This window comes from Dipodomys ordii, unplaced genomic scaffold (genome assembly GCF_000151885.1).
Source record: "Dipodomys ordii isolate 6190 unplaced genomic scaffold, Dord_2.0 Scaffold69, whole genome shotgun sequence".
In the NCBI taxonomy this organism is placed as follows: domain Eukaryota; kingdom Metazoa; phylum Chordata; class Mammalia; order Rodentia; family Heteromyidae; genus Dipodomys; species Dipodomys ordii.
Genome location: NW_012267285.1, coordinates 1,329,870 through 1,340,327, shown reverse-complemented (window position 1 = coordinate 1,340,327; position 10,458 = coordinate 1,329,870). Strand labels below are relative to the sequence as shown.

Genomic DNA, 10,458 nt, shown 5'->3' with positions numbered 1-10,458 from the left:
AGGAGGAGGAGGAGGAGGAGGAAGGCTAGAGGCAGAGTGGACCCCGCCTGGTGGCTGGACCACAAGGCGATTGAAGTGGAGATTTAGGACAGGGAGCTACTGGGCATGAACCGCGACATCACACAAAGAGACAAGGAGGCCTCCAGACCGGGAAGGCGACGTGGAGGAGGGCAAAGGGGAGACACCACATGTGAGCTAGCCTGAGAGCCAAACCTGGGCCCGCTCCTGCGGACGGTGCCAGTGCGGAGAGAGGAGAGAGACGCGTTAACCGGGCAGCTGGTCCGCAAGAGAGCCCTGTGCTTGGCAGAACAGTTCCGCTAAGCCACACACACACACACACACGCACACACACACACACACACCTGGTCGGCCCACTTGCCATTGTCTCTCGCATTGCCAAGGAGCCAGATCTCAACTGGGGGTGTGTGTGGGGGGGGGTGGAAACAGATGCCCAAGTCCCTAGCTGCAGCTTTCCTGGCCCGCTCTCCTTGCAAGCTAAAATGGCGGCCAAGAAACATCAGAGCCAAGGTGACCGTGGGGAACCCTAAGGAAAAACAACAACAACAACAACAACCCACGTTGCCCGGACCTGTTTTCCGCACGGCCCTGTGTGAGTCACTCACTCTCTGGCGAAGGGTGCTAAGTGTGCGAGACACACCACCGCCGCGCCGCTCGGCCGTACGAGCCTGAATTGTGAGTCACCACCTCGCCCGTCAAGGGGGCTCCGTGGTCGGATCGAGACTGAGGCAGACACAGAGGGAATGGGCGGAGGGAGGACCGTGGAAGGTCCCAGCGGATGGACCCCTGGCCTCCGTGCCCTGCAGCCCCCGGCCCCGACACACACATCCCCACAGGGGGGAGGATTCGGGGCTCCTGCGGCCTTCGCCGAAGCCCTAGGCTGGATTTGCATGTGTTCCATTGTCCGGGAAGCCCCATAGTTCCTCCTCACTAGTCGGCCGTCAGAGGTTTTCCCCCAAGGCTGAGGGGCTTGAGGCCCAGAACAAGCCACGACGTGGTAGAACCCATGACACAGGACGTCGGATGATTGACATCCAACCACTGGTTAGATCCATCCTCCAGAACGCCTTCTCCAAGTCTCACGATACTTGGGGGGTTGTGTCTCCCTGTTCTCCAAATTCCTACAGTTCTACAGTTTTCTACCGCATGTGGTGGCCAACTACACGTGCATCCTGGTCTCATTCCCCAGCTGCTCTGCACCCGACTTGTGTTCTTCTTACCCTACAGGAGTATCCATCGGCCCCCAACTCTGCCTTGTGTTACATGCTTTGCGGAGTGGGGATGAAGGGGGACTAGAACCAGGTAGGGCACACAGAAATTGTTCAGTGCTACGGGGCTGGGCAGGTGGCTCAGCGGTAGAATGCGTGCAGCATGCATGAAGCCCCCGGTTCGATTCCTCAGTACTGCGTACTCAGAAAAAGCCAGATGGGGCACTGTGGCTCAAGTGGTAGAGTGCTAGTCTTGAGCAAAAGAAGCTCAGGGACAGCGCCCAGGCCGTGAGTTCAAGCCCCAGGACTAGCCAAAAAAGAAAAAGAAAGAAATCTCTCAGTGCTGGGTCAGTGCTGGGTCTGAAATTCGCTCCACCCCAAAGGTGTCAGGAAATAAACCAACATAACAGCCGGGGCGCAAGAGAGGAAATAGAGCCGATGAGGGAATCGAAGATGAGCAATCAGAGGAAGGTGATGTGTTCGCTCAGCCAGAAAATCCAAAAATTAAAAAAAAGACATGCTTGGGGAGAAGCATCCCGAGAAGCAGCAGCAGCCAGGGTCGGCCTGGGCGGCACGCACGCCCCCCTGTGGCTGCCAGGAGTCCCTGCTCCAGCAGAGGGAGATGCGTATATCAACATGGAAGCCAGGAAATGGAAACTGAGAGGTGTTTTATTTTTCTTTGTGGCTGGTTTTTTGTTCTCTTTTCTGCTTGTGACACCCAAGGAGGAGGCTGGGGACACGCACCTGAAGTCCGACAGGATGGGTGCATGGTGGGGAGACGTGGACGGGACACTGCGCTCAGAACACAGGGGTTCTGGGGCCTGGCAGGCAGGAGTTCACCAGGCCAAGACAAGGCAGCAAATACATGATGCTGTGTTGGGGCAAAGGCGTCTGGGATCCTGGGGAGAGGGGGGGGCTCTCTGTACAAGAAGGGTACCCAGGACCCCGAGGGCTCCTTTGCTGGGAAGCAGGTTGTGTTCTGACCCCCCGAGAGAAGGTCCTAGTTGGACTAGAAAAAGCCCCGGATATGGCACACGGGGGTGCTGGGTGCTGGGTGCTGGGTGCTGGGTGCTGAGTATTTTCCATGGGGGTGGGGGAAGGGAGCAAAGCAAGGGCCCGGAGCGGAAGGAGAGAGCCAGGACTCACCTCTTCCTCCTCGATGCCCGTCAGGTCCCAGAAGTAGCCCAGCCGCATCTGCAGTCTCTTCCAGTTCTCCAGAAACATGGTGGCTTTGAGAGAAGGGGAAAGACGCCATCAGTTTTCGGGGAGCCGATTCGGGGTGAGTCTTGGGGTTTCCCCATGGGTAAACTCCCTGCCCGCCCCCCCCCCCCCCCCCCCCCCCCCCCCCCCCCCGCAGCCGGGTGCCCTGCCCGGCAGCTCACACCCATCACCCCAGCGAGAATTTGGGAGGCTGAGATCTGAGGATCACTTTGTGAGGCTCCAGAATGGAAGTCAGGCCTTTGTGGTCTGGGTGAGGGGCATCCCACGAAGCATGTGCTATTTCCTCCCCTTTCCAGGTGGGGACAATGGCGCTGACGTCTCAGGCCTGAGGCTAGGCGGCTCCTAGGCTGACGTACTCAGGAACTGCTTTGTTGAAGGGTAACTCCCTTGTACCGCTACTTAACGAGGCGTATTGGGAGGGGGAATCGAAAGCCGACGCGGACTGTAAGCTGAGTGTGGGGGTGCATGCCAGCTGTGCAGGAAACACGGGCCGGGCTGGGGAGGGGTTCGAGGCCAGGCAGGCTGAGCAAGACCCTGTCTCCAAAACGCACTATCGGTTGGGCACACAGTGGCTAATACTTGCTTCGCTAAATGGGGAATCAGAGGTTGGGAGGACTGAGGTGCAAGGCCAGTCGGGAAGAAGTTGCAGGAAACCCTACCGCAAGCAATTTAAAAAGTTAGGCAATTTTTTTTTTTTTGTAAAGAAGCTAGGCAATTGGTGGAAAGCCTGTCATCTGTGCTGTGTGGGAAGGCGACACAGGAGGACGGTGATCCAGGTGGGGGGAGGCATGGCTCAGGCGGTAGAGGACCTGCACAGAAAGCACCGAGCCCTGAGATCAATCCTCAGTGCCAGACAGAGAGAGAGAGAGGATAGACAGGTAGAGCTAGGTAGATGATGGGTAGGTAGAAAATAAGAGGATGGATGATAGATGGATAGACAATGGCTGGATAGATAGATAGATAGATAGATAGATAGATAGATAGATAGATAGATAGATAGATAGATAGATAGATAGATATGGATAGACAATAGAGGATGGATGGATAGTTGGATGGATGGACAGAGAGACAATTGATGGATAGATAGATATCTCAGACAGACGGACAGATAGTAGTTAATGATGGATGGATGGATGGATGATGGATGGATGATGGATGGATGGATGGATGGATGGATGGATAGACAGATGATAGATAATAGACAATGATGGATGGATGGGCAGATGGATGGGTGGGTGGATGGATGGACAGATGGACAGAAAGGCCGGGAACATTGCTCAAACAGCACAGCATCCCTCCGGTGTGGAGGAGGCTGGGATGAATGGCCCGGGTAACTGGGACACACCCCGATACTTCCTGACCCTCCCTCACCCCCCCCATACGGGGTGGCCCTTGGCTTCTACTGAGCAAGCATTCAGAAACCCCCTCTCTCCCCGCTTCCTCCTGCAACAGGCCGTCCGTCTCCTGGAGTCTCAAGACACGACAGCAATGGGATTCGGGCAGAAGATTCTGGAAAACGGAGGGTCTGCAGGCCCAGCATCCTCATGACCCCAGGAACCGCCCCCACCCCACCCCCTCAGCCACCTCTCCTCCCCGCCAGCCCGGGACATCCATGCCAGAGCCCGCAGTGTCTGCATCGCCGTAATGAGAGGCATTACTGTAATTCTGAATTGTAATCTGCCGGTGATGGCGCCCGGGGCTGTGGGCTGTTGTAACAGGAACGTAATTATATAAAACCCAGCCAGCCATGGAGGACAAAGGCCCAGCACTGGAAGGCCTCGGCCCAGCCCCTCCCTTTGTCTCTTCCAGGGGTGTCTGCTGTGGGGGTGGGGGCCATGGATTCTGAAGGGCAGGGCGATCTTTTTTTGGGGGGTGTCAGTCATGGGGTTTGAACTCAGGGCCTGGGCGCTGTCCCTCAGCTCTTCAGCCCAAGGCGGGCGCTCTACCACTTGGGCCACGGCGCCACTTCTGGTTTTCTGGTGGTTCATAGGAGATCAGAGTCTCATGGACTTTCCTGCCCGGGCTGGCTTTGAACCGCGATCCTCAGGATCTCAGTCTCCTGAGTAGCTGGGATGACAGGCGTGAGCCACAGCACCCAGCAGGGCCTAGAGTTTTTAAGATGTAGCTAATTCCAGAATAGCAATGCCTGTAACACAAATTAATAGAAGTTGGAATTGTGTGTGTGTGTGTGTGTGTGTGTGTGTGCACGCGTGCACGTATATGCGCCAATCCTAGAACTTGAACTCGGGGCCTGGGCTCTGTCCCTGGGCTCTTTTACTCAAGGCTGGCGCTCTACCACCTGAGCCACACAGCCCCACGGACTTTCCCACCCGGGCTGGCTTTGAACTGCGATCCCCAGATCTCAGCCTCCTGGGCAGCTAGGATGACAGGCGGGAGCCACCGGCACGCCCCAGCTGAGTCTTTCAGGTTCTCAGTGGGTTCAAGTGGGTTTGGGGGGGTGACTGTGAGGTTTGCCCACTCCAGGAAGGGGGGCGGGGGGCCTGGGACAGGCTAAGGGCGTCTCAGATTGCTCAACCGTCTTGTTTCATTCCACTCAAACTTTCCGGACTGTTCCAGAAGAATATAGCCTCACATTTCCTTCCCTCTTGTTTGCTGCTGTCGCCCCGGGTTCCCCTCACGAATGAATGGTGCCCCAGCTCCCTGGTGCCCAATCGAGTCCCAGAGACTGGGGACAGGGCGCCCCCTGGAGGACCAGGCCGCGGGGGGACACCACCAAGCCCGGTACACAGGCGGGGAGGAAGCTGGTCCCTCTTCTTCCTCTTCCTCCTCCTCTTCCTCCTCCTCCTCTTCCTCCTCTTCCTCCTCCTCCTCTTCCTCTTCCTCCTCTTCCTCTTCCTCCTCTTCCTCTTCCTCCTCCTCCTCTTCCTCCTCTTCCTCCTCCTCTTCTTCCTTCTCCTCCTCTTCCTCCTCCTCCTCTTCCTCTTCCTTTTCCTCCTCTTCCTCCTCTTCCTCCTCCTCCTCTTCCTCCTCTTCTTCCTCCTCCTCCTCTTCCTCCTCCTCCTCTTCCTCCTCCTCCTCTTCCTCCTCCTCCTCTTCCTCTTCCTCCTCCTCCTCTTTCTCCTCTTCTTCTTCTTCCTCCTCCTCCTCCTCCTCTCCCCTCCTGCTCACACTTCGTGGGGGAGAGAGAGGAGGGGCGGCCTGGGGTTTAGGGTCCCCATCCTGGCAAGCTCTTCACTGCAGTGGGAGATTAAGTAGGGTGGTGCTGGAACCGCCCAAAGCCCACTCATTCAAACAGGAGTTCAAGAAAAGGAAGCAAATAAAGTAAAAAGAAGCCCCGGCCCTGCCCCGGCCAGCCGTGCACACAGGTTTGTCTCCTATGAGAAAGGTTCAGAGCAGTGTGTGTGTGTGTGTCTGTGTCTGTGTGTCTGTGCATGGTGTGTCTGTGTGTGATCGCCAGTTCAATAATCATGGCTCAGAGCAAATTCGTTACCCTGATACGCTAGGGATGGGAGAAAGAACAAGAAGGAACCATGTGTTCCCTCCCTCCCTCCTTCCCAAAGCCTTCCAAGTGATCATATTGAAAACATCACTCTTTCGTGCTGTCCAGAAAAAAAAGCACTGGTGCTGACATGGGGAGACCAGGATTCAGCCCACCTTTACCAACCCTGACCGTGGCGGGGGGCGGGGGAGGAGCCTGCTGGCACCCCGAGTTTTGCCCTGCACGACACTCCACCATTTGATGTGACTAAGAGTTGTGTGCGAGTGTCGTTGTGCAGGAAGGCTACGTCAAAGCTCAGCAAAACCAAACAGCAAGAAGTAGAGAGGTGGGGACAAGGGGAGAGGGGGGTCACCTGAGAAGGAGGGTAGAATGAGGTCAAGAATCTAATGTGCGGCCCGGCACCGGTGGCGCACGCCTGTCATCCCAGCTACTCAGGAGGCTGAGAGCTGAGGATCGAGGTTCAAGGCCAGTCCCGGGCAAGAAAGTCTGAGAGACTCTGATCTCCCATGAACCACCAGAAAACTGGACGTGGCGCTGTGGCTCAAGTGGTTGAGCGCCCGCCTTGAGCTGAAGAGCTGAGGGACAATGCCCGGGCCCTGAGTTCAAGATCCACCACACACACACACACACACACACACACACACACACAAAGAATCTAATGTGCATACTGCAAAATCAAGAGTTTGGAAAGGGATGGGTGAGAATCATGAAGGGGATCCAAACTGATCAAGACTCATTGTATTCATACACAGTTTTGTTACCCAGCAACTCCTCCGGACAACAACTTAAAGATCTTTTTTTTTTAAGATCTAAAAATGGTGAAACAAAGATTATTGCTTTAGCAAATAGAAGTAGGTCACAGGATCACAGGGGGGGAAAAAAATCTGTGCAGAGCGGGCCCCGGGGGCGTACCACTGGGGTTCAAAACCTGCGTTTGTTTCCAACTCTGAAAAAAAAAAGAAAATCACGCATGAAGTGAACAGGGAAAGAGGAAGGATATCCTGTTCCTGCTTCTGGTCACGTCCATGAGCAAGATCAATGAAGTACTGTCTTTGGAACACGGCTTGAAGGTATGCGTTGTTTCTGGTTTTGTTCTTGTCGTTTGTTTCGTACTGGTCCCTTGGGCGTGAACTGAAGGCCGGAGCACTGTTCTTTCTGTGTATTTGTTTGTTTGTTCACCCAAGGCTAGTGCTCTGCCCCGTGAGCCACGGATCCGCTTGTGGCCTTTATTTATTTATTTATTTATTTTTTTGCTGAGCATTGGAGGTTAAGAGTTTTCTGGGCTTTCTTGCCCGGGCTGGTTTCAAACTGTGATCCTCAGATCTCAGCCTCCTGAGTCCCTAGGGTTATGGTCCTGGGCTCCAGGATGCACGGTAACCCCAAGGTGCCGAGCGCTGCTGTTTATTTAAAGCCCTCCCCCTCAGGCCCACTCACCCCACAGAGCCATGAAGATGGAGAAGAAGACGGTGGCCGGGTTGTCGAACAGGTGGCTGGCGCGTGCGGTGCCGCAGGCCGAACTGAGGTTCCAATAGTCACAGGATTTGTCACACAGGGGACACATGGTAAAGGCGTTCTGCTGGTCACACATCTCCCTGCTGCGGTGGACAGAGAAAACTGGGTTGGGGGGTGCTCCTCAGGGTCTGGCGTGGGCAATGTGGGGGTCCCCCCACCCCTGGTGGTCTCCCACTTCCAAATCGCTGCTTGAGTCGATCCAAACCCCATGTAAGGGCCAGATGCTGGTGAGTTCACACCCGGCATGCTAGGTACCCAGGAGGCTGAGATCTGAGGATCCCGCAGTTCAAAGCCAAGCCTGGGCAGGAAAGTCTCTGAGACTCTGATCGCCCATGGGCACACCAGAAAATGGGAAGTGGTGCTGTTGCTCAAGCAGTAGAGCGCCAGTCTTGAGCTGAAGAGCTGAGGGACAGCGCCCAGGCCCAGAGTTCAGGCCCCACGACTGACAAATAACAATAACAATCATAATAATTTTAAAAATTAAAACAAGCCACAGTAAATGGCTCCACCAGCAGGGGAGGAAGAAGAGTCACAAGAGAACCGGCTGGGAAATCCTGTGGCCTCCGGCGTCTGTACAGCCATTTGTAGGATGGAGATTTTCCTACCTCCACTTAATAGGATAATCTTCACCAGAAAACAGGATTAGGGAAGACTACAAAAGCAAGGTAAACTCTTCCACTGCTCGAGAGTCTCTAACTTGTGGGGAAATCACTCTGGTGGGTCTGGATTCTAACCCTCTCCAAGTACATTTCTGTTTCACAGACGGGCGACCCCAGTCCTGGTCCCAATTATGTATCGGGGGTTTATGGGGACCCAGTATAGTGAATACATTGCTTAGGAAGACGAGCAAGATAATGACCAGCCCTGCCCGTCTCCCCCAGTTTCTAGAAATGAAGGAACGTAATAGATAGAGATGGATGGTAAAGATAAAGAGAGAAACATAGATGATAGATAGATAGCTAGACAGACAGACAGATAGATATAGATAGATAGACAGACAGACAGTTAGATAGACAGAGAGATAGACAGACAGACAGAGATAGATAGATAGATAGATAGATAGATAGATAGATAGATAGATAGATAGACAGACAGACAGATAGACAGAGATAGACAGATAGATAGATAGACAGACAGACAGATAGATAGACAGACAGAGAGATAGACAGACAGACAGACAGATATAGACAGATAGATAGATAGATAGATAGATAGATAGACAGACAGACAGACAGATAGATAGACAGAGATAGACAGATAGATAGACAGACAGACAGACAGATAGATGTAGAGAAAGAGATTAATAGATGGCAGAGATAGACTGATAGGTAGATAAATGAAGATAGATAGCTATTAGAGATAGATGATAGAGATAGTAGAGATAGATAGATTATAGAGAGAAATAGACAGTACTTTTTTGAAGTCTTTCCTATCTCCAATAAACCACCAGAAAACCGGAAGTGATGCTGTAGCTCAAGTGGTAGAGCGCTCGCCTTGAGCTGAAGAGCTGAGGGACAGCGCCCAGGCCCAGAGTTCAAGCCCCACGACCGACAAAAAAAAAAAAACAGATATGGCCAATGAGTACTTAAGGCTAATCTCAAGGTCTGACCAAAACAAGAACAGAACGAACCCAAAGTCAGTGGAAAAAAATTAATAATAACAATAATGACGAAGCTCAGAACAGAAATAAATAAGACAAAGGCACAGAACAATGGGGCAGATCAATGAAACACTTGATTCTTGGAAAATATGAAAGAAACTTAACAAACTCTCAGCTGAGCAAACCAACAGAGCAAGAAGACCCAGACAAACGAAAGCAGAGATGTAAAGAGGACTTGGAGCCCTATGCCACTGAAACCTATCAGATCATTTCAGGGAACGTTTGAAAACTCATCTCCAATAAACCGGAAAATCTGGGAGAAATGGAGCAGTTTCTAGACACCCTGGGAACTTCCAAGATTGATTCAAGAAGCTAAAAGAAAACAAAAAACTAGGAAGATCATCAGCAAGCAACAATTGATAACAAGATTAAAGCAGGAAAAAAAGCCTGATTTTTAAAAGAACTAACACCAAAGTGTCGCACAATAGAGAAAGAACGCTAACTCCTTCTATGAAGCCAGTATTACACTGTTACGCCCCAACCTAACCCAACATAGACCAATTTCCCTGATGCACATCAATGCAAAAAACATCCGCCGGGCGCCGGTGGCTCATACCTGTCATCCCAGCTACTCAGGAGGCTGAGATCTGAGGATCGTGGTTCAAAGCCAGGGCAGGGAAGTCCCTGAGACTCTGATCTCCCATGAACCACCAGAAAACCAGAAGTGGTGCTGTGGCTCAAGGGGTAGAGCGCCAGCCTTGAGCTGAAGAGCTGAGGGACAGCGCCCAGGCCCTGAGTTCAAGCCCCACCAACAACCAAAAATCCCTGTGACTCAAAGCCAGTGACGCCCTGAAGAGGTCATAGAGCAGGGGGGGGATGGAACACGAGGCGGCCCTGGGTTCGAGCGCACCACCGGCTCCATAAACACAATCCACGTGGATTCCGCTCTAGGAGGCCCCGGGCGCCCAGCCGACGTGAACCGGCCTGTGTAACTCGGGGCCCTGGTGGAATCGTGGAAGCCAAGTCTCGGGGGGTGAAGTGCCCTGAAACATGCCTTTCTGCAGTGCTTCCTCCCTTCCCGGAAAGACCTAGACTTGGCGCTGGCTTGACTTCTCCCCCCGGGGCCTCTCTCCCACGCCCCATGTCCCCTCTGGCTTTCCCAGGCCACAGTCTGAGCCTTCTCCCTCGGGTGGGGAGCTGCCCGCTTGCTGGGCCTCTGGTGTTACCGGCCCACGCGGACATGGGGCCTTGGGCTGGATGGAGTTCAGGTCCTGCATCGGGTAGCATCCGACCTGTCCACGTCAGAACCCCCGCCCTGCGGCAGGGGAGGGCCTGGCCGGGAAGGGAGGTGGACCACAGCCCCCGCATGGCTCCAACGCCCGGCCCGGAAGCCGGGGCCCCCACACGCATCTCTGAAGGAGTGCACCAGGGAGGGAGGG

The 10,458-nt window shown here is 53.9% G+C and overlaps 1 protein-coding gene across 1 annotated transcript in view; it reads right to left on the bottom strand.

The window, feature by feature from the left end:
- Positions 1 to 10,458, bottom strand: part of Ano2 (anoctamin 2, calcium activated chloride channel) — a 175,206-nt gene that overhangs the window by 60,017 nt on the left and 104,731 nt on the right. Inside the window, exons 11-13 of the mRNA XM_013023597.1 lie at positions 7,342 to 7,502; positions 2,373 to 2,455; positions 214 to 225 (exon numbers count right to left, since the gene is read on the bottom strand). Of these exons, the coding sequence (XP_012879051.1) occupies positions 214 to 225; positions 2,373 to 2,455; positions 7,342 to 7,502 (256 nt within the window). The remainder of the gene's footprint in view (positions 1 to 213; positions 226 to 2,372; positions 2,456 to 7,341; positions 7,503 to 10,458) is intronic.